This window comes from Cibotium barometz, chromosome 2, assembly GCF_041138505.1.
Source record: "Cibotium barometz isolate CiBa-2024 chromosome 2, ASM4113850v1, whole genome shotgun sequence".
In the NCBI taxonomy this organism is placed as follows: Eukaryota; Viridiplantae; Streptophyta; class Polypodiopsida; order Cyatheales; family Cibotiaceae; genus Cibotium; species Cibotium barometz.
Genome location: NC_141047.1, coordinates 73,498,236 through 73,522,753, shown reverse-complemented (window position 1 = coordinate 73,522,753; position 24,518 = coordinate 73,498,236). Strand labels below are relative to the sequence as shown.

At 44.8% G+C, this 24,518-nt stretch overlaps 1 protein-coding gene across 1 annotated transcript in view; it reads right to left on the bottom strand.

Annotated features, from left to right (window-relative positions):
- Positions 1-24,518, bottom strand: part of RFC1 (replication factor C1) — a 37,569-nt gene that overhangs the window by 10,696 nt on the left and 2,355 nt on the right. The window contains exons 8-15 of the mRNA XM_086821653.1: positions 23,662-23,859; positions 23,431-23,564; positions 23,115-23,310; positions 22,852-22,905; positions 22,570-22,739; positions 3,725-3,815; positions 2,703-2,884; positions 2,305-2,344 (exon numbers count right to left, since the gene is read on the bottom strand). Coding sequence (XP_086677779.1) covers positions 2,305-2,344; positions 2,703-2,884; positions 3,725-3,815; positions 22,570-22,739; positions 22,852-22,905; positions 23,115-23,310; positions 23,431-23,564; positions 23,662-23,859 — 1,065 coding nt within the window. The remainder of the gene's footprint in view (positions 1-2,304; positions 2,345-2,702; positions 2,885-3,724; positions 3,816-22,569; positions 22,740-22,851; positions 22,906-23,114; positions 23,311-23,430; positions 23,565-23,661; positions 23,860-24,518) is intronic.

Sequence of the window (24,518 nt, the reverse complement as noted above, 5' to 3'; positions counted from 1 at the left end):
TCGCAACAACATTCTAATTTCCTCATCGATACAAGATTTCCATGTGAAACTCTTACATCAATTTAGTCCATCTTGCTTGACGACCTCTTAAATCTAGTTGGTTACAAAAATACTTTAGTGTATCATGATCCGTGTATACTTTACACTCAGCTCCATACAAGTAATGACTCCACAACTTGAGTGCATGTATAACTGCATACAATTCAAGCTCATAAATGGACCACTTGCGTTGCAAACTTCTGAGTTTCTTACTCTCAAAAGCCACTGGTCGGCCATTTTTGCTCAACACAGCTCCTATTATCTATGGCAATGCTACTAGAATCTATCTCAACGACAAAAGGTAATTATGGATCCACAATCTTCAACGTAGGTGCAATTGCAACCGCTCGCTTTAATTTATCAAAACTTTGCTACTAAATGTCGAACCAAACATAAACAACGGTAACTTGTAACAAGTTAGTCAATGGCGCTACTATTTCAGAATAGAAAATAATAAACTTTCTATAAAAACTAGATAGTCCTAAGAAAGATTTGAGCGCAATAATGTGTTGTGTTTCTTACTCTCAAAAAGCCACTGGTCTCTTACTCTCAAAAGCAAAGCCACCAGTCGGCCTTTTTTGCTCAACATAGCTCCTATGGCAATGCTACTAGCATCTGTCCCAATAACAAAAGGTAATGACGGATCCACAATCTTCAATGCAAGTGCAGTTGCAACCATCCGCTTTAATTTATCAAAACTTTGTTGTTGAATGTCAGTCCAAACATAAACAATAGTAACTTGCAACAAGTCGGTCAATGGCGCTGCTATTTCAGAATAGAAAATAAGAAACTTTCTATTAAAACTAGATAGTCCTAAGAAAGATTTCAGCGCAGTAATATGTTGTGGAACAGGCCAAGCCAAGATTATTGCTACTTTCTTCAAATCCATCTTTAAGTCTAGCGTCAATATAATGTGTCCCAAATATTCAATTTCCTCTTGACACAGGAAAGTCTTTTGTTTATTGTCATACAAAACATTTTCCCTGAACATGCAAAATACTGTAAACAAGTGTGGTTGTGTTCCAGTAACATCATTCATTAACATCATAAATATGACTAGTGCATTAGTAAGCCCAAATGGCATTACAAGGTACTCATAATGACCAAAACGAGTATGAAAAGCAATCTTAGATACATCTTCGTCTTTAATACGAATCTGATGATATCCACGTTTTAAATCATCTTACTGAAGACTTCACCTCCACCTAGAGCATCTATCAAATCATCATCAATCCTTGGCATTGGATATCGACATTTTGCAGTAAGTTTATTTAAGACTCTATAATCTATACACATTCAATAAGAACCATCTTTCTTCTTTACTAGCAAAACCGGAGAAGCGAACGGTGAGAAACAGGGACGAATGAGTCCTTTCAATAGGTACTCCTCAATCACCTTCGACAAATTGTTCTCCTGTACCAAACCCATCCGGTACGGAGGTCTATTGACTGCAATTGCATCGGACGCAAGCTCTATTAGATGCAACATATTTCTACGCGAAGGCAAAGAAGAGGACAAGTCCGATTTGAAAACATCAAAAAAATTTCTCTTGCAAAGATTTTGTGGCATTACAAGTTGGAGTTCCACTTTCATGTGAGTCTACACCACTTGGAAGTTTTTGAACCCAACCTAAAAAGAAAGACTTACCAGATATTTTAAGCATTTGTGTGACAGTAATTAATGCATTCTTGGGTAGATCTCGCTCACCTTTAATGTAATTCGTCCTCCCGTCATGCATACATTAATAGACATGTGTCGCGAAGTCGATGAGAGGCTTCTTCCATGCATGCTATTCTTTCCCTAGCACAACATCAAAACGTGCTAGTGGAGTAATATCAAAGTTGAGCTCCTCAAAGTAGGACTGAATGGTGAGACTAAGGCCTACAACCTGTTGGTCCCAAACCTCTATTCCTTTGCCATTTGCTAGCAATGCTTATGAGCTGTCGGAGAGATTGGCACATTTGATAGGCCAAATATACCAAGGTCATTTAACCATCCCTCCCCACGTCCCCCCCCCTCCCCAAACCCCAAAATATAAGTGAGGTTTGGCATAGTGAACCACACTTTGAAGTCGATAAAATATAAGAATTCTTTTATGTTTAGGGTTCCCATTAAACACGGAAATGCTTTGCTTAAAATTATAAAAAACATTAAGCTTTCAATCAGACAGTGTCTTATGCATAAAGACAAAAGACAATCTTTTCTTCTCCAGCCACACAAAGTTCAAACAAAGGACATCAAAACTGCAACTGTGAGGATAAATACCTGAACAAGAGTCTCCCTTCGTCCATGCATGAGTGCAGCTCTGCATGCAACAGACATGACAGCCTAGTTGATAACCACTAACATACCAAAATTGACATGCCTTAACAAGTACCAGTATGTTAAATCTGTTTTAGGTCCCGTATTAAAATTATCAAAAAATCCCATATAAGGAATTTCATAACTCTTTTAAAAACATTTCCATTAACTCTAAATGCATTTCTTAATTGCTAATGTAGTATCTGAGGCTAAAATCTGATAGTATGTTGTGTTCTTTCCTAATAAAATCCTTGCTCCTAAGTGAAAACTGTGTATTTGCATGGCGATTTGTAGCCCGAAAGATTACAACTTGTTGAAAAACAGGCACTCAGAAAAGTCTATCAAAGAAAGATGGCACTTACGGAATGATAGATGACATGAATGCGGCCATTTGTGAATGTTGCCATTGTCGATCTTTGCGAATCTGAACATTGACAATATCCCCATCAGCAATGCAAGCAGCTGCCCTTGCAATCAAGTCCATTCGAGCAGTTCCGCTTTCATCCCGTCCTGCTAGTGTAGGACAATAGTTGAGAAAATTCTCCTGCATAATTTTGAAACAAAGACCAAAAAATCCCAATGTAAGAGCCAATAAACAAAAAGCTGTAATACAATTTTCAATGTCCTATCTGATCACTTCAAAAAAAAAAAATCCTGCCTTCTACCACAAGTCAACAATACCATGAAAGATAATCAAGAGCGCTCACCCCACCCCCCCCCTCCCCCCCCCAAAAAAAGCATGCCTCATCTAAGTTTCAATATTAAGCATCGTATACATGACCAGTCACCAGAATGCATAAGATCTTTCTTTTACAAAAGATTTTTATCCATTCCCACAGTTGATTATATATTGGACAGATTCCCTGGCTCGGCTTATTCCCACCGCATCGATCTATAGAATAGGTATCATCAGACATGTGCGGTTCCACACAATAGACATAAGCCCATTTTCAGACTTCTAACTTTGGGTTATCCATTGCCCTTGTCGTGTTCAAAAAAATGATGGGTCATGTTTCTCGATCGAATCTATAAAGTGCTTCTTTAACACCATCATGGTCTAATCGAAGACGAAGGAAAAGTAGAAGCACGACACTGGCACTCCCTTTGCACAGTTTGTGATGATAAAATCCCATTTCCCTTCTCTCTAGAATTTCAACAAGATCACAGACTCTTAACTTCATAAGGTCTCTCATTCCTCTCAACGGTTTGAAAATTCACCTTCCCTTGGATCCAAGTCCATACCCACTAAGCTTTTGACTCTTTGTCTAATAGTACAACTCGCACAAATCGACAAGAAAGGTCAACATTGGTTTAGAAATGCGAACCCAATACTTCAATAACAAGTGAAAATTGGACATGATAACAATATTCTGGAGATCCATACCTGAATTAGTAAAGGAACTAGATCAGGATCTGACATGCTTGCGTCCAGCCGTTCGTCCATACGTAACCGCCCCCCCTCATATGACATCAATCTGCATATAGAAGAACCAAAAATAAAATGACCAGTGAGACAACCATGTTGACTGATTCCATAAAGTATCCAGTTAAGCACAAACATGTCCCAACTCTTACTTCTTCGCAGATCTAACAAAACTACTTGTTGATTTGTAAGCTATTTAAAAGTGAAATTTGGGGATAAAATTGGCACCACCGCGACTAGAAGAAGGTTGGCTAATGTAAAGGAAAACACCAACTGCAAGAATGAAGAATGAGGGAACAAGTGAGCTATTTACAGATGCTGACTAATTTTGGTGGACAACTCAAAACTCTACTGATTTGTAGGTGTATCACATTCCTTCCCCACTAGGACTGTAGTTGTCCTGAGATGCATGGTATCCATATAGTTTTCAAGCACGAGTTGAAAAACTGCCAGCGCCCCCCCCACCCCCCCCCCTTCTTTCACCTTCCCCCTTTTTGCCGGGGTTTCTTCCCCCTTGAGCATGCCCCTCCCCTTCCTCTCTGGCTTTTTCCGTACCCTCTTTTTCTCCCATTCCCTGCCGGTTTGTTTCAGGTCTTCGGGGTGTTTTATTCGGCAAGTCTCAGCCTTTTCTGGTCTTTCCCTCAAGAGGACTCCATGGCAGCCGCTTTGTCATCCCGACCGAGGCTGCCGTTGCTTGCTTATTTTTTTCCGATGCGGACCTTCAGATCCTCGCCACAACTGTTGCAGCACTAGAGGCCTCCACCCCGGTTTGCAAGATTATTGGTAGCCGCCCTGTGTGTGGCCAACTCAGGGATCTTCTTCAGGCTAGCCTCCTAGGTGCGCATGCAAAGATCGCAAGCATTCATCCTTTGGGGCATGGCTATTACCAAGTTGAGTTCGACTCGCCAACGGCATTTGATCTTGTTATGCAGCTGAGCCCCGTTGCATTGCATACGGTCCAAGCCTTCTTTGCACGGTGGCAGCACAGCTTCGACCCGGCATCTGACCCTCTCACTGGAGTTTCAAGCTTTCCTATGACTGTCTACTTTCCAAGCCTCAAGAAGGTATACTTTCCTCTTCTCCCGGTGATAGGTGGTGTCATTGGGAGAGTGATGGAATCCCCCCCTAACGCTACCTCGGCCCTCGCACGAGCAGCCAGGATTCCATCTCTATGCATCTGTGGTCTCGTCGGATTCTATGCCTCACACGATATCGATTCCCAACCTTCGAGGCGACCCCATTTTATAGAGAGTGGAGTATTCCGGCCTTCCAAGCCAATGTTTCATTTGCAGGCCAATGGGTCATCTGGCCAAAGCTTGACCTCGGCGTCAAACTAGGAGACCGCCCCTAGTGGTTCCCCATCCTTCCAGCTGAGATCCTCACCAGGGGGCCGATGGAGGAGCAGGTTCCCAAGCCGCGGACCACTAGGTTCTGACCATAGATGACCCATCAACCGGAGAGTGGTGGACGGTTGGCCCCCGCCCCGATCGCCGGCCAAGCACCAGAGCTGAGCGTCGCCACCGTGCAAGGCAGGTAACATGCAAGAGGATTCGGTTCTGTCAGAGAACCGTTTTGAGCACTTATCATAGCACCTTCCCGCAGACGGTGGGCCCCTCCAGTCAAGGAGAGCCCCCCTCTCCAGAGCATTCCCGTCGCCCACCTTCCTCTCTAATGAATACCTCTCAGTAGCATCCCTCTCCAGCCTCTCCGTCTTCCTGCTCCCCCTCCCCCACCCTCGCCTCCAATTCTACCCGCAATCGCTCCATTTTTCCCTTCCTCTTCCTCCATGCCCGAAAATATGCCCCACTGAAGGGCCCCCTATCCCATTAACGAGATAGTATTTGCTTTATTACTTTAGAGAGAATGATTGTGGACTGTAGATAAGCCAAACGCAAGATCTCGGAGGATCGGAAGCTTGGCTGAACTGCACACGGCTGTAGAAACACCTCAACGAACTGATCTCGAGCCTATGCACTCTTCCCAAGGGCATGAGGAAGGACTGCACACCTGAGGCTGAGAAAAGACTGCAGTGGACTGTTCTAAGCTATGTAAATATGCTGAAAATGCTTATGAATGATATGTTACCTTCCACCATATGACTGTAGCTTGTATGGATGATGCACAGAAGACAGAGGCACTGCCGTAGGGCTGAATACGCAAGGTAAACTCCTGTAGAACTGCAAACGCAGGACTGAACTGACCTGAATACCTGCTGGTGGTGATCTATCCTCAAAACGCAGAGGTACCTGCTGTACTGGGGCCTGGCAAGGTGCTGTATGCAGGCGCCTATGAGCTGTATGCTGCGTTAGGGTACAGATGGCTGTGTTAGGGTACAGATGGCTGCGCCTGATGGCTGTAGGGACTGTGGAGCTGCTGGCTGCTGAATGGGACTGCAGGAGGGCTGCGTTAAATTGCAAGGAAGCCTGAAAGCACAAACGCAAGCTCCAGAAGGGCTAGGACCAGTCTAGGCTGAAGGCAGGAATGCTCCTACTGCTGAAGATGAAGGCGCCTAGCTTTCTGAAGACTGAATGGGATGTCTAAGCCCTATGCAAGCCTATTTATACTAAATAGGGGCTAGTCAAGTTGGCTGGTCATTTATTTAATAAACTTTATGTTTATAAATGACATTAAATGCTAAATAAATACCATAAAATATTGAAAAAATACCAGATAAATCCTAGTAAATTTCCCAAGGCTTCTGTGATGTTCTAAATGATGCACAGGCATATAAATGCACGTTATGCAAAATGCAGAGTGCTTTCTGATGCAAACCCTAAGGCTTCTACTGACTCTACACGCATGAATGATTCTCTCCAAGTGGGTTAAGGGACTTGACTGACTGACTGACCCGCTAAGGCTGAGGAGTGACCTACGTAGCTCGTGCCTGACTTATCCTGGACTGAGGTTGAGGAGTGACCTACGTAGCTCGTGCCTGACTTATCCTGGACTGAGGATGTACAATGGGGTCACGACGTACGACAAATATCATCCTACTGGATTCTAATAATGTACAAATGTTGCATTGCTATGATGAGCCAGTTTGTCACCATGCACTGAGTGCAGAGTGCATGTGACATTCCCTCCTGCTTAGCTTGGCGATAGGTTCATGGCTTCCAAGTAGTCCGCCTACAACTGGGGGGTACTCTCGAAAGAACTCCTCATCTAGCCATACGGCTTCGTGGGTACCTCGATCTCGGAATTTCGCATAGAACTGACGTATCTGTCGACCAGAACCATGCTTCCAACGATGAAGAAGGATCTACTCGGGCTCAATAACTTCTGCTTCATCTACCACATCTGGCTCCTGTTCATCTAAAACATCAAACACTTCTGGACCAACATATGGTTTTAGCCAAGAAACATGGAAAACATCATACATTGTCCAACTGGTAGGCAACTTTAACTTCATGGAGACATCACTTAACTTCTGAACTATTGCAAAAGAGCCAAAACTACGGAATGAAAGCTTGGGACAATGTTTGCCCACTTGTTTCAATCTACGTTTCATGATGCACTGATAGACCCTATCCCCTTTCTTGAAGTGGATATCTCGTCTAAACTTACTGGCCTGTTTGTGAACTGAATAATGGCCAAGCTCAAAATTGAGGGCCAAACTGGGTTGAGTATCAAACTCTGAGGAATTGACATACTCATCTTCTATGCTTGCTAAGTCTTTTCCAGCGATGTTGAGAATGGTAGACTCCTAACTGGTCGGTATGCTGGTCTTTCTACTAAGAACATCTGCTACTGGGTTATGCTGACCACGGATGTACTTGATCATTCCTCCAACCTGGTAGAAGAGCTAACCCTGTCGAGTGTGGTGATCACTCCACTGGTCACTTGGCATCGTCGGAAGCCACTTAAGTGCTTTTTGGTGGTCTGTGATGACTGTGAAAATGTGTCCATAAGGAACAGGTTTCAAATATTTGAGAACTGACTGCTGTTCTAGCTTGCCCTTGAAAATCTTGGAAAGACAAGAGAGCAACTTGCTAGGAGGTTCTGCTAACTGTGTTTTACTGGGTGGGAGATCATCCTTAAAAATGTCTAAATGAGAAAGAAGATCTGTCAACCGAGGGACTGAAGAAGATGAGACAGCGGTTATCGATGAGATAGAAGCTGTCTGAGCATAAATCAATGCTCTTTCTGCTCCCTTGCGGATAGCTTGTTTGGCCTGGAGATGAGAAATCATAGGAATGCCAAGAATGCTTCTATCCCCCCGAATCATGACAAGCTCAGGAAAACCTTTAGAGATAATAAAGGTGTCCTATCCCCAATTGGGAATAGGCTCATACTGACGAAACCACTGGATTCCTAAGATCATGTCACACCCCAAAAGAGGAGAGACAATGAAATCTCGCTGGAATGAGGCCTTTTGAACTTGAAAAGAAAACTGTTGTGCCTGTTGAGATATGTGGGTGCAGAGAACTTGAAAAGAAAACTGTTGTGCCTGTTGAGATATGTGGGTGCAGAGACCAGGTGTAAACCCGTCTACCTCCAAATGATAGGGCACTAAGGTACAGCTCATGTTGGTAGCTAACTGGGGAGAGATGGCGTCCTCAGAACTACCCATGTCAAAAAGGATTATGAACTGTCCGCCCTTGGCAGAGCCATAAGCTCGGATCAGGCTTTTCTGTGTGGTTGTTGCCTCACCCTCCTGCTTAGCATCAAGTACCACGGATGGCATGAATGCATAGAAGGTAAGATCTGAACCGCATTGGTGGTAGCAGGCGGGGCTAGAGGAGCTGGGGATACTGCAACAACTATGGCAGAAGACTCTTTGGAGGCTTGCTCCGCTTGCCTTTTTGGACAATCCTTCCTACCATGCCCAATGGTATGACATAAAAAACATCGGTTTTCTAAGATTGATACTGTCTTTGCTCCTCTGGAGGAAGATAACCTCCAGTAATTGCCTGCTTGAGCCTTTTCCCCAGGGGTTTTCTTAGGATTGGATTCCTTACCCCCTGAACTAGAGCTAGGACTGTTGTCTGTCTTACTGTCTTTAGAAGACGAATTACCCTTCCTCTGTTGGGGTTTGGTACTGGACTGTGATGACTGCTTGGGCTTGCCTCCGTTCATCTTCATTTCTTCATTCTGAGCCAGAGTCAGAGCCCGGTCATATGTACTTGGTTCAAAGTTACGAACTGTGAACCAAATGTTGGGATCCAATCCACGAATGAATTACTCCATCTTGGCCTACGCAGATAACCCAAACTGCTGTGCTAAAGTGATAACCTTTCCGGAAAACTGAAGCACTAGGAATCTGTTCTGTCTGAGTCCATAGAACTCATCTGCCAGACCGGTCATGTACTAGGGGCGGGAGAAATCTGGTCTTCAGGTCATGGACAAAGATGTCCCTGTCAAAGGCTGTGACATCTGTGGCCTGGTCTATATGAATACTAGACCAATGCTGCCACCAGTGCCTCACCAGTAAGATGGGAAGCCGCTAAGTGGACTTTATCTTGTGGGTCTATGATCCTAGCTAGTGGAAAATGAGCATTAAACTGATGGATAAATTGATTAACTGCTGAATGATCACACTTACCATCATACTTACTGAAGTTTGGTTGACTGCGAATGATGGTGGTTGATGCTACGAACTGCGGACTGGCGACACTTATGACTGGGGAAACTGAGGAGAGATGCTGATACCTCAAGTGTATGGCCTCCTTTTCCCGTTGGTGCTCGAGTAACATACGTTCTCGATCAAGCTCACGTTGGTGTTCCCAAGCGGCGAGTTCAGCCTGACGACGGTCTTCGTCGATCCTACAGTGGGTTTCCTCATAGTCCCGTCTTTCTGCTTTTTCTCGTTGTTTTTTTGCTTCTACTTCTGCTTTTTCTTCTCTCCTTCGGGCCTCATCCTCTCTCCTTTGTTGTTCCATCTAAAAGAAGAGGGAGATGTAGTCGGGTGCTGCTGGAGGTGGAGGAGGACGTGCTGCTGCTGCCTCCAAGAGTTAGAGACGCTCCATGAGCAGTTGATTTTGAGCTCTAAGAAGAGCTATGGTGTCTGCTGTAGGCGGAAAAACATGGTCTCCTTCGGGAGAGACGTTTTCCGGCTTATGAGTACTCTCTTCTGTAGACATGATGCTGAAGTCGATGGTCATGCCGAGACGCAATCTAACCATCCAAGGATGCCCCCACACTAGGATACGGTGTGTGTGGACAAGCTGAATCTGATCATACCAATGTGATATGCAGTGGAAATCTTTGTATTGGAGAATCCTGTCACACAAATGCTCACACCGTCTTCTGTATCCTGAGTTTCATGAGTTCAGCAATCCACTTTAATACTTCAAACTTTAAAGAGATGAGAGAGAGAGAGATATGAGAACTGTACACCAGATTGGGTCCCGAATTACCCACTGAAGGGCCCCCTGTCCCGTCAACGAGATAGTATTTGCTTTATTACTTTAGAGAGAATGACTCTGGACTGTAGACAAGCCAAACGCAAGATCTCGAAGGATCGGAAGCCAGGCTGAACTGTACACGGCTGTAGAAACACCTCAATGAACTGATCTCGAGCCTATGCACTCTTCCCAAGGGCATGAGGAAGGACTGCACACCTGAGGCTGAGAAAAGACTGCAGTGGACTGTTCTAAGCTATGTAAATATGCTGAAAATGCTTATGAATGATATGTTACCTTCACCAGATGATTGTAGCTTGTATAGATGATGCACAGAAGGTAGAGGCACTGCTGTAGGGCTGAATACGCAAGGTAAACTGCTGTAGAACTGCAAACGCAGGACTGAACTGACCTGAATACCTGCTGGTGGTGATCTATGCTCAAAACGCAGAGGTACCTGCTGTATTGCGGCCTGGCAGGGTGCTGTATGCAGGCGCCTATGGGCTGTATGCTGCGTTAGGGTACAAATGGCTGCGTTAGGGTACAGATGGCTGCGCCTGATGGTTGTAGGGACTGTGGAGCTGCTGGCAGCTGGCTGCTGAATGGGACTGCATGAGGGCTGCGTTAAACTGCAGGGAAGGCTGAAAGCACAAACGCAAGCTCCAGAAGGGCTGGGACCAGTCTAGGCTGAAGGCGGGAATGCTCCTAATGCTGAGGATGAAGGCGCCTAGCTTTCTGAAGACTGAATGGGATGTGTAAGCCCTATGCAAACCTATTTATACTAAATAGGGGCTGGTCAAGTTGGCTGGTCATTTATTGGAAAAATACCAAATAAATCCTAGTAAATTTCGTAAGGCTTCTGAGATGTTCTAAATGATGCACAGGCATATGAATGCACGTTATGCAAAATGCAGAGTGCTTTTTGATGCAAACCCTAAGGCTTCTACTGACTCTACATGCATGAATGATTCTCTCCAAGTGGGTTAAGGGACTTGACTGACTTACTGACCCGCTAAGGCTGAGGAGTGACCTACGTAGCTCGTGCCTGGACTGAGGATGTACAATGGGGTCATGGCGTACAATAAATATCATCCTACTGGATTCTAATAATGTACAAATGTTGCATTGCTGATGATGAGCCAGTTTGTCACCATGCACTGAGTGCAGAGTGCATGTGACAAAGAGTACCTTATGTAGCCCGTGAAGGATGAAATGTTTATGGCAGTGATCGAAATGTACGTCAAATGCCATTGCCGATTGAAAATGTCCATGCACAACACATGCAACATGGGCTGCAATTTTCTGTTGGTGCAGGTATTCCGCGTCTCTCTCATGCCACTCATGCCTTCGAGTGTGCTCAATAGGAAGAAGCCATGGCTGAAAATGCACCGATGCATGTTGAGGGGCCAGCCATGCCTCATGCTTACAGGACACATGTATCTATGCCTTATGCATCACCTTTTGCTTGTAAAATGATGCCAATCACAAGGGCTGTCCCAATGGACAAACATGCGGGAAAACATGTTGAGATGCAGGCACATGCATCAAAGTATCGTGACTTCAAAGCCGGAGACAAATCTGTGAAGTTTGACGCATATCATGGGGAATATGATGCATCAAAGACACTTGCTTTTATTGCCCAGTTTGATATTGCTTTCAATGATGAGGATTTCACTCAGAAATCCATGATCTGGCATGTAAGCATGTTAATGAAAGGCACTGCTGTCCATTGATGGCTCACGGAGAAGCTCTCACCGAATCCTGTTAGATCATGGGAAGAGTTCAGGGAGAGGATCTATGCCCAATTCTTGCCTCCCAATGCATTGAATGAGATAACAATGAAATGGGATTGGGTGAAGCAAAATGAGAAGGAAACAATGAATGCATATGTACAAAAGTTTTGGAAAGTGCTTTTGGAGGTATCTCAATTTATGCATGTCACTAAGGCGGAAAGAAAGAGAAGGTTTCAAACGGAATCACAACCCGTGTACAAAGCGGGACTACAAATGTATCCTAGCCACACATTACACCAACTACTCGCAGCCGCCACTGCCACCAAGCAATTGGAACTCAAATTGAGTCGATCCAATAAGGCTAAACCTTCATTTCAAGCCAAAGAGAGAGCTGTATAAAACCTACAAAATAATGGACAGCCACCTAAAAAGGACCAAAACCTAGATAAAAATGGTCCAAAGGTTGAAAATAACTCTACCAAGAAGCGTCCCTTCAAAGTGAGAGACTATGGTCTCACCCCGGCACTGAACAAGTAATATATGAGCAAGGGGAAATGCTTTACTTGTGGTAGCACTGAACATATTGCAAATGCATGCCCAAACAAGAAGAAGCATGATAATGCAAATGCATCAAAGTCCAATGTGCATATGGTTCCAGATGTGTAAGGCAACACTTCACATTTAGCAAAGACAACATTGTATGTAAAGCTAGGAGACAGCTTATGGATCAACCAGCTTTGTTCATGTTTGATGATTGTGCAACTGAGAACTTCATATCTACACAGATGACACCTACTTTGGGTATTGAAGTGGAGAACATGGGTCCTCAAATTGAAGTAGGGACAATCTTTGATAGTAGAGAAGTGCAAGTTGTGCCTATTTATTGGCAAGTTACGCATACACATTCAAGACTATCTCGATCATGAGGATTTTCTTGTGGCGCCTTTGAATGGTTGTGATGTATTGCTTGGAAAGCCTTGGCACACACACATTGATCCGTGCAAGGCTTACAAGACCAACAGGATCACCTTCATGTATAAAGGCCGAGAGCATGTAATTGATGCTGGTAAAGTGGGTGATACCATTCCCCTTGTATCTCATGTACAAATTAAGAAAGTAATGAAAAAGAGTGTTTTTACGTACTTGATTTTTGTACGGGATCATGTTGAGGAAAATAATGTGCATGTAAACACTCTTATTAATGATAGGCTGAAATTCTTGCAAGAGTACAATGATTGTTTTGTTGATGAGTTACCAAATGAGTTGCCACCCATACGACCGGAAGATCATCGCATTGATCTTGTGCTGGGTAGCTCACCACCTAACAGGCCAACCTATCATGTAAGTGCATCCCAAAAAGAGGAGATCATGAAGCAAGTAAACGAGCTTCTTGAGAAGGGTTTGGTTCAACCAAGCTCTTCCCCATATTGTTAACCCGTCCTCTTGGTTCAAAAGAAGGATGGATCCTTTCCTATGTGTGTGGATTATGGAGCTTTGAAAAAGCTCACCATCAAGAATCGGTTTTTGATTCCACGCAGACATCCTTGACAAGTTGGATGGATTGGCATGCTTTAGCCAAATTGATCTCAAGAGTGGGTATCATCAAGTGCGTGTAGTGCCTGAGAATGTACATAAATTTTCTTTCAAGACAACATTTGGGCTTTATGACTATCTTATTATGCCTTTTGGTCTTATGAATGCCTCTGCTACATTCAATAAAATGATGGATTGCATATTCCGCAGGTATAAAAAATTTACAGGTGTCTTCTTTGATGACATCCTAGTCTTCTCGAAGCCAAAGAAGAGCATAGAGCTCATTTGGCTATTGTTTTTGAAGAACTCCGTAAGCATAAACTCTTCATAAATGCAAAGAAGAGTGAGTTCTTCTTGTCAGAGATACATTATCTTGGACATATTGTGGACTGCAGATGGATCCTGCAAAGATTGATGCAATTCGAAATTGGCCCAAATTGAGTTCGATGCATGAGATCCTTAGTTTTCTTAGATTATGCTCTTATTACCGCAAGTTCATATGACACTTTGCATGGATTGCTTCTCCTTTGCATGATTTGACAAAGAAGAAGGCCACATTCAAATGGACTAATGTAGACAGGGATGCATTCCTCAAATCGAAAGATGCATGAGAGCCGTAGATTGCATGATGTAGAGCTATCTCTTGGCATTTGAGGATGGCCAATTTCCTCTCTGTCTTTCATTTTCAGATCTTATACACCACAGGAAACAAGAATGTAGTGGCAGATGCATTGTCACGAAAGCCGAATGATGCAACTATTTCGGTTGCCTCTCATGGAGACTTGTCTACCATGTGTGATTTGTATCATACAGATGCTGAATTTACCACTACTTGGGCTGATTTCATGGCTGGTCATGCACATGCCTCATATGTGATCAAAGAGGGTTATCTTATGAAAGATAATTGCCTATGTGTGGTGTCTGACATGAGGCAAAAGGTTTTGGATGAGTGCCATGCTCCTCCATATGCTGGTCATAGAGGCATAATGCCTACTACGCACATGATTGAGTGGTATTTCTTTTAGCCAGGTATGCGGAAGGACATAGAGGCACATGTATGTGCATGTATCACCTGTTAAAAGGTGGAATTTGGTAGGCAAAAGGCACCACGTTTGCTTCAGCCATTGCCTATTCCCACACAGCCATGGAAAAGTATTACAATGGATTTCATTATGGACTCACCACGGACCCAACAAGGTAATGATGCAATTTGGACAATTGTGGACAGGTTTAGCAAGCAAGCTCACTTCTTGCCGGTCAAAAAGACCATCAAAGCTAAGCATATGGTTAAAATATATCTTGCAGAAGTGTTCAAGCATCATGGAATGCCAAAATCCATTGAGGGGGATAGAGATCACATGACTACAAGTCTCTTTTAGCGGGCCTTATTTAATAACATGGACACCAAATTGGACTTCTCACTAGCTTATCACCCTCAAACGGACAAAGTGAGGTTGCAAATTCAACAGTGTTGAATCAGAAGTTTTCTTGGGAAGTACTTACCACTTGTGAAATTTGCATACAACAACACGGTGCATGCATCTACGGAAAAGGCACCGTATGACACTATTTATGGTAAGGTTGTTTTGCCACCCATCCTTCGCACAAAGGATGAGATATTTGCAACTGATGAGTATGTAAGAGACTTGCGTATTGCTTTTGCTCAAGTGCGGACAGCCATTGCAAGGTCACAAGACAAGCATAAAAAGGTTACCGACAAGCATACAAGGCAGTTAAAGAGAATGCTTGGGTATTGCTGACACATCAACTGACACAATTCATGTGGTTTTTGGATAGGCTCAGCACCCACCCCGACTTGCCGACCAATTGAAGCTTTTCGATGGACCCCGAGGGGCACTCCAATCCATTACCTCGGTTGCCAAGTTGACATTGATATCTCTCCCGACCAGCAGCTCGCTCCGTTTCTTCTGAGTATTCGAGTACACGAGGTACCAAACCCAATGGAAGACCAATCCACTAGGCATTTCCAAGCATGTGCACAGAGGCACAGGTCCCAATGAAAAGTCAATTCCACAATATCACATGAGTAGCATCAATCATCGATATATACAACTGCCCTGGACACAAGCCCAATAACCATACATGATGAGAAAGCACGAGTGGACCACTTAGGTGGTCAAATGGTGACATCCCCCCAGCTTCTAAACAGTTGTCCGCAACTGAAAAGCATCCAAACATGTCTGAAGCAAATGCGGACAATCTCTAAAGAACTCTTCACAAGGTAACACCTGACAACTTTGCCTGCAACAAGCTTGTGTTCCTTGTGATGCATAATCAGCTCTGGCTGCAAAATCTCCTTAAGCTCATCCACTTCTAGGCTCCGACCCTAAATACTTGCAAAGGAGACTCACATGAAAAGCATTGTGTATGTGCAAATGACTAGGCAATGCCAATCTAAAAGTCACTTCATTGATCTCCTCGATCACTTGAAAAGGCCCATAGTACCTACTACCTGGTTGCAAGCTTAGGATATGCACCCTCTTTGCCATGCCTCTTTGCAAGTCTAGCTTTCTTAAATTTCAGCAATACCTAATCATTATCTTTAACATCCAATTGCCTTCTATAATTGTCGACAGCCTTTTTATGCTTGTCTTGTGACCTTGCAATGGCTGTCCACACCTGAGCAAAAGCAATATCCAAGTCTCCAACTGCAAATATCTCATCCTTTGTGCAAAGGATGGGTGGCAAAACCACCTTACCATAAACAATCTCAAACGGAGCCTTTCTCGTAGATGCATGCACCGTGTTGTTGTATGCAAATTTCACAAGCGGTAAGTACTTCTCCCAAGAAGAGTTCTGATCTGCCACATCCAACAAGGCTGAATTTGCAGCCTCACTTTGCCCATCTGTTTGAGGGTGATAAGCTGATAAGAAGTCTAATTTGGTGCCCATGTTATCAAATAAGACTGCCAAAAGAGACTTGTAGTCTTGGGATCTCTATCCCCCACAATGGACTTCAGCATTCCATGATGCTTGAACACTTGTGCAAGATATATTTTAACCATATACTCAACTTTGATGGTCTTTTTGACCGGCAAGAAGTACGCTTGCTTACTGAACCTGTCCACAATTGTCCAAATAGCATCATTACCCTATTGGATCCATGGCAAGTACATAATGAAATCCATTGTAATACTTTCCCATGGCTGCGTGGGAATAGGCAATGTGGCTGAAGCAAACTTGGTGCCTTTTGCCTATCTAATTTCACCTTTTGACAGGTGATATATGCACGTACATGTGTCTCTATGTCCTTCCACATACCTGGCCAAAAGAAATACCGCTCAACGATGTGCGTAAAAGGCACTGTGCCTCTATGACCAAGGAGGAGCATGGCACTCGTCCAAAACCTTTTGCCTCATGTCAGACACCACACATAAGCAGCAAGTACAAATGCTGGTACGGCATGTATAGTGATTAGTATAGCAAGTACAGTGGTTGGTACAACAAGTACAGAAGCTGGTACAACCGGTACAATGGGTGGTACAACAAGTACAAAAGCTGGTACAGTCGGTACAAGGATTGGTACAACAAGTACAATGGCTAGAAATCATAATAAATGATTAAATACCCTTGCCTTTAGTATTTCTTCGCGATGGAAGCCTCCAAAACAATCCCCAACAGCCCGTATTCTTCATGGGCAGCCTTCAAGAGAGAGAGAAAGAGAGTAGCCATCATTAGGGCAACCTGTAACGGTGGTAGAGGCTAGTGTGCAACAAGAGAGCCTCCATTAATGAAGAGAGAGGGCTCCAATTTATAGATTTGGGCCTCCCATAAGCTAAAATGGCAAGAGAAGGCTACAATGACAAGTGGAGAGCCACACAATAGCTGAAGTGACAAGTGTGAGGCCACTTGTCTCACTTTAATCCACTTTCTAACAAGTGTCAGGACACTTGTCTCACTTTGGTCCACTATCTTGCCACATGTCCCAATCTAAGAGATGGGTCCTTCCATAAACTTTATCTCTAAAAATATCCCAACTGGTAGACATTCTGTCATAGGCACTTTGCCAACTTTTGGTATCTGCTCAATTCCAGATGTAATGACGCGAACAGACTTTCCATCAGAGTCAAGCCAAAAATAGCAACTCTCCTAAATTTTAGGAGTGTGGTCCTTTGTATTCTAGGATAATCCCCCATTCCCAAAGCTTGTACTTTCCAAATATTTAGACATCCTGGAGTCCACCAGACTCCTTTCATACTAGAAAATGTCCAGACTGGTGACAACAGCCCTAGAGGGCTGTAGGCCAGGTGTGGGGCAGCCCACACAGGCTGCTCAGCAGTTGATTTAAGTGATGCGCACAATTTATAGCATTCAATGTTGTTTATTCTGGTCGTGGAGTATTTTTCTGACAGCCGACTGGCTTTAATCGAGCCGACTAGCATCACTGAAGGGTATAAATACCAATTGCATGTTTCAGTCCATTCATCTCATAATTCACGAAGTGCTGAAGCTAAACAAAGGGCCAGGACAGCCAAGGACAAAGCTAACGCAAAAGAGGTGAAGGATTGAAGGTCAAGGGTAGAGATCTATCTCAGCCAAGAAGGTTCACGTTCAATCTTTTATTTCAGTTTCGCATCATTCTAACAAAAGCAAATACACCATTCGTGGTGAGGGCCCTACAGAGGGTATTCACGACCCAATATTCTCCCTCCCTCCCTCCCTCCCTCTCTCCCTCTCTCTCTCTCTCTCTCTACTGTCGCCCCAGTTCGCCTCTGCCCTCGCCGCCCCTGTTCGTTGTTAATCTCTCTATTGTCGCCGCCCGCAACTGTTCGCCCTCGCCTCTGCCCTCGCCGCCCCTGTTTCGCTGTTCACTACTGGTCGCCGCTCGCTTTTCGCTGCACTGTTCGCCACTTGCTTCACTTCGCTGTTCCCTGTTCGCTGCGCGCCTTTGTGCGTAGCCGCCCTCTCTGTTCGCCACTGGCGCCCAGTACTGCTGGCACTGTGCTAGCCCACCCACCCTTGCTCAGGCCCCCAAGGCAGCAACATAACATGGCGGCACTTCAGAGAGCCCCGAACACCGACACCCATTGCAGACCCACAGACATGGCACACATATGCAGAGGGCCTATACCACACCCCACAGCAGCCACCTATACCTCAGCCACAGGAGCCTCGACCTACCACAGCTAGCTTCTTTACCCACTCGATGGTAAAGGAAGCTATCCGCCCCCTACAGCATGGACAAGCCGCCGACCATATGGGCCTACAGGGTGAGCATCTCATATATGCACTAGATTCTTTGGCTCCTTTTCTTGCACACCTGTTTAACAGGGCACTAGCAGAGGGTTTGCCTGCGGAGTGGACGATGCACACCATTGTGCCGATCCACAAAACAGGGGATATGCTCAATCCGAGCAACTACATTTTTGCAAAATCCCTAAATTTCTAGTGCAATTATGCACCAAATCTGCTGAAATTAATGCCAATGTTGCAATTGCAAGCTCAATTGTATCTGCTGAAATTAATGCCAATGTTGCAATTGCAGGCTCAATTGTAAAAAGCCCCAAATTTGAACAAGCAATGTGTGCAATTGCAGGTCAAACCTTACAGATCTGGAATTTGAAGTGGCTTTGGGCAGTGCAAAGCAGGCACAGTTGCAGGTACAATCGTATGGTACAAGTGCAGGTACGGTCGTATGGCGGTGGGCGACGGCGCTCAAGGCAGTAGGCGCAGGCGGCGACGCACAAGTGACGGCGTGGTGCAGCTGAGGGTGGCGACGGCGTCGAGGCAGGTACGAGCACAGACAGCTACTGTTGCAACTGGCGTAGGGCACCCAGATCTACGACGCAGAGGACGGGTGGTGCCAGATCTGGAGCGGCGCACGCCGCACGAAGCAGATCTGGGATGGCCGCGCGGCACGAAGCAGATCTAGGGCGTACAAGGGCGACGGCGCACAGGGGCGACAGCAACGGCGACGCAACTATAGTCGACGACGACGACGACGACGATGGCGTCAACGCATAGGGGCGGCGGCGGCGTCGTGGTGTAGCTAAGGGCAGCGACACAGCAGGTACTATAGGCGGCGACGTCAGCGCACAAGGGCGACAACAGCGACGTGGAGCTGAGGGCGGTGGCAGGGCTATACAATATGGCATACGGACAAAGCAACGACGGCGTGCAGAGGCGACTGAGGGCGGCGGCGACGGCAGGATGGCTGCAAGGCGACTGAAGGCAAAACCCTAACCCTAATGCAGCAAAACCCTAATTCCCAGATGTGTGCAATAGGCTCAAGCTCTGACGGGCAGCAAGGGGCAAACCCTAATGCTAACCCTAACCAAGCTCTGATACCAATGTTGGGTAAGAGGGAAGCTAGCCTGCACACACACACACACACACAACCTCAAGCACAAAGAAACGTGAGTGCTGGAAAAGATGTACTCAATAATGATATGAAATGAAAGTACAAGTGAGTACTAAAAGGCCTAGGGCAAAGTGCCCAACACACAAGTGTGTTCACACGGGGAAAAAACCTGTGTCCAGTCACAGGGAAAAAGTGCTCGTGAGTAAGCTGGGTTCACACCTGAACTAGCCAGGAGTGGATATGACCAACAATGTGATCTTGTAATCTAGTTCCTCCCTCTTGCTACTTACTTCCATATTTAAGCATAAAAGCTTACCAACTACAAGTAGAGTCCATGACAGCGGAAGTCTTCATGATGGAGGTACTTGGAGTGTTGAAATCTTCAATTTGCCGCAATTCTTCGCAACAAAAATCTTCAAGAGGATGAAGAGAACCCTCGGAAAGCTTCCCCTATGGTTCATCTTGAAAAAGGTTTTCAACAAAAAGACCAAAAATTACAAGAAGAAAGAGAGTTGTTTTACTAAATTTCAGTCATTGGGTGTGGAGAGTGAATAGCACCTGGAAACACTCTTGGAAGCTTGGGAACACCCTAGCAAGCTTGGATATGGAGTTGGGAAGGAGAGAGTGCAGAAAATACAACCCAAAAGGACTCGTAAAGGAGACGCCTTTTTCTAGAGAGAGAGGAAAGAGTGAGGTGGTGAGTTGTCCACTCTAGGTGGCAAGCAGGTGCTTTGTGGAGCAAGCTAGAAAGGGCACATGGCTGGTTACTCCCTTTGTACAAAGGGGATAAGATTTGGGCAGTGAACATTGGGTTTTGTCCACCTCGGGACATCAGTGTGTGGTGTGTGAACATCGGACTGGTCATAATTTATAAGTGAGTTTTGGTCGCCCAAAACTTGATGGAGTGTCATGTGCATCCCGCACTTGGATGCCACATAGACATATCTATACAGAAGGTGCAGGACCTGCGATGGAAAATTGATCCCATGTGAGCCCAGTCTGGGACGAGTCGGCGCACTATGAGTCTCCCTCTGGAATGATGTTAGTCGTTCTTGTATCTAGTATGATACTGGATGCAAGATCATTGTGTAGATGGCCAGCCTATAGGGCTACCCCAAGGACAGATATGGGCATGGGGGAGGTGTAGAACCACCCCCATAGGAGCCAGAAGGCCTTGGTTGTGCCCACCAGCCATGGGATGGCCATGGAAGGACTGTAGGACAACCCTAGGGCTCCCGGCCAAGCAGTCGACAGGGTACACAACCCTAGAGGACGTAGGCCAGGTGTGGGGCAACCCCCACAGGCTGCCCAACAGCCGGAACTGAGGCGCCTGATGGCCAGCAGTTGATTTAAGTGATGCGCAAAATTTACAGCATTTAATGCTGTTTATTCTGGTCATGGAGCATTTTTCAATCAGTCGACTGGTATTAATCCAGTCGACTAGCATCCTTGATGAACGGTATAAATACCATTTGCATGTTTCAGTCCATTCATCTCATAATTCACTAAGTGCTGAAGCTGATCAAAGAGCCAGGACAGCCAAGGACAAGCTAACGCAGAAGGGGTGAAGGATTAAGGTCAAGGACAGAGATCTATCTCAGCCAAGAAGGTTCAGGTTCAGTCTTTTATTTCAGTTTTGCATCGTTCTAATAAAAGCAAATACACCATTCTAGTGGGGGCCCTAGAGAGGGTATTCGGAACCCAATACTGTGTCCTCTTCTCCCTCTCTCTCTCTCTCTCTCTCTATTTTTCTACACATCTATATTCAATTTTGTGTGTTAATTTCGTTGCGACAAGTGTGCTATTTTTCTGATCATTGAAGTTATCAATCTCCCCCGAAGCTTCCGCATGTTACATGAAGTGTGTACACACTCACTTATAAATTAGTGCTAATTCCTAAGGCTAGGTTTATAACCAATACTTACCACCTGTCAACATGCCACATAACCATGTCAACAGATAGTTTCACACGCACAGTTCACGAACAGGGGTCCCCTTACCCGGAACTACACATTGATCAAGCAAGCATGAAAGCAGCATGCAATTTCAATTGCATAGCAAGCGCATAAAGATGCTATGCAATGCAGCATTGGTATGGACAATCCTCGTTCATGAGACACTACCAAAATAGACGTGCTCCAGGCAAGTACACGAGTTCCGAGCATGTGCATAGAGGCACAAGTCCCAACAAAAAGCCAATTCCACAGTATCACATGAGTGGCATCAATCCCCAACATATACAACTACCATGGACACCAATCCAATGTACATACATGATGAGAAAGCACGAGTGGACCAATTGGGTGGCCTAATGGTGACAGCACCCAAGGGGGTGTGGTTCCTTTGATGTCCTTCCGATCCAATGGGCCGCAAAGCAATTGCCTGAAGAAGAAACTAGTGAATGAGGAATTGTGAGGTATCTTGAGTTTGGGCTCTACCCTCTCTAAGGAGATCTGGGTGTCTAGGTAGCTCCATCAAGAAGACCCTCATGTCCTGCTAGTCCGGGAAGTCAATAAGCCTCAATAGAGGGCCAAAACCCATGCTCCTCTGTCAACAAGGTGTGACAATGCCCATCCATCAACATACATACATCATGCAACATACTACTGAGTCACCAATTGACAACTACCCACTACATCTACTTCTTAGTAGCCCAAAAAAAAAAAACATTTTGAGGCAAACTATATGAATCAATTGTGTAAAGGATATGGAGTGATAACATGCACATGGATAATATAGCATAGGATCAAGAAAAATGTTAACAATTGTTTTCCTTTACAATTTTGCACGAAAGCCAAAGCCATAAAACCAGCCAGCCACATGCGTCCATGAAGAAACCACTTCTACAAAAATTCCCATGGCAGGTTCATGGCATACCTGTCAACTGCATTGAAAGGGCTCATGTCTTCATCCTTGCCACTAGAACCAAGACGAGCCTTCACATCATTAAACTTAATAACCCGAGTTCGCAAGCTCATGTATTGTAGCTCATTCAAAGCCATCCTCATATCTCCATTCACTCGTTCAGCTAACTCTTCTAGAGCTATCTGCAAATTGTGAAGGGAGCATTTGAATATCATGATCAATAGGGAACCCTACCCTCTATTACCCTGAGTTTTGAGGCAGTCTAGGAACAAAACCAGGTAACCATGGAATTACCTCATCAACTTGTAAGCCCTCTGCTTGTGCGACTTGTTGAAGCCTCTTGGCCATCTGCGATTAAACCAAAATGACACTGAATAGATTGAAGTGTAATTATACAAGGAAGCAAGCATAACAAAGTGTTCAATCAATGAAAGCAAAGACCTTGTGAAAAGTTTGCAAAGTTCTAACATAGGAAGATTGCAACAAGCCAAAAGAGGTATCTCAAACGGTGAAAAATACCTCTCTTTTCAACAAAAATATGGGTAGAGTAGCCATGCCTGTTGCTTTGTAGGTTTTCTGAAATTGAGAGGTAGACAATAGTTCACAAGACTCTTCAATTTCTGACTGAAGCGATCATTGCATATACAAATGATGGGTATCTTGCTGATCTTGATGCTAGCTATTAGGTCCGCAACACCACCTCGATCGCCTCCCGACATGCCATCAACCTCATCCATGATCAGAACTGCTTTTCTGCAATTTGCCTTGGCCATCAGAACCCTTACATCACCACATTTTGACAAGCATCTACAGTCTGCAGACTGGAGTTGAGCTAAAGCAGCAGTTTATGAGCAAACTATGAAGCAGGCTTACTTGTGCTTATCAGTGTTGGTTCCCACAGCAAGTGACTCATTGCTAACCATCTCCTTGATGGCATTGGCTGTGCTTCCACCTATGCCTTTCCCTATTTTTGAGTCCGCCTTGCCCCTGTTATCACTTGCATTCACCTGCAATGTTTTAAACTCGCTATTGAAAATTTCAAGGTTCTGAACTTACACAACACAGAATTATATATGAGTTGCAGACAGATCATTGCAGATAAACCTCAAAGGCTTCAAAGCCAAGCAGCTTGCTTATCAGCCTTGCTGAGGTAGTTTTCCCAATCCCTGGAGGCCCACTCAGCAGAACTGCCTTTTTCGCATTGCTGCTGCTACTTTCTCTGCCACGCTTTTTGCCTTTCTGCTGCCTTCCCTGCAAGTTCAGCTCGAACCAAAGCTGAAGCCAGTCATGCAGCTGCTTCACCTGTAAGAAGAAAAATCAGAGGAAGTGTCATCTCACTAACCCTTAGAACCAAGAATATTTAAAGAATACACAATTCAATACATTATGCAAAAAGGGACACATTGCAAGCAAAAGGAATTGTGAGGCCAGTTCCAAGCGGAAACACTCTTGTGTTTCTAGAATTAACCTCATGCACCTGGATATGATGCATAAACCAGCAATTGAAGTTAATCTTTCTGTATTCGCCAGTAGCTATATCAAACGAAGATATGCCTCCTAGAACCTTTGATTGCTTCAAGCACACAATCTATCTTGTATGAAAGACACACACATGCCTAGGGGTCCTTGCCTGCCATCTGAAGCTAGATGTATCATGTAATGGCTAGCATTACAGTTCATACTATGGGTGCCCTCCAGCACATACACTGTTAGGCTAAACGTTTGCAAGCGAACCCCTGTAGGAACACTTCTCTTGTCCTTCCTGCTGACAGAGAAGATATGCCTCTCAAGAAGCTTTGATTGCTTTAAGCTCACAATGTATCTTGTCTGATAGAGACCCACATACCTAGGGATCCATGCTTGCCATATTACAGTTCATACTATGGGTGCCCTCCAGCACATACACTGTTAGGCTAAACGTTTGCAAGCGAACCCCTGTAGGAACACTTCTCTTGTCCTTC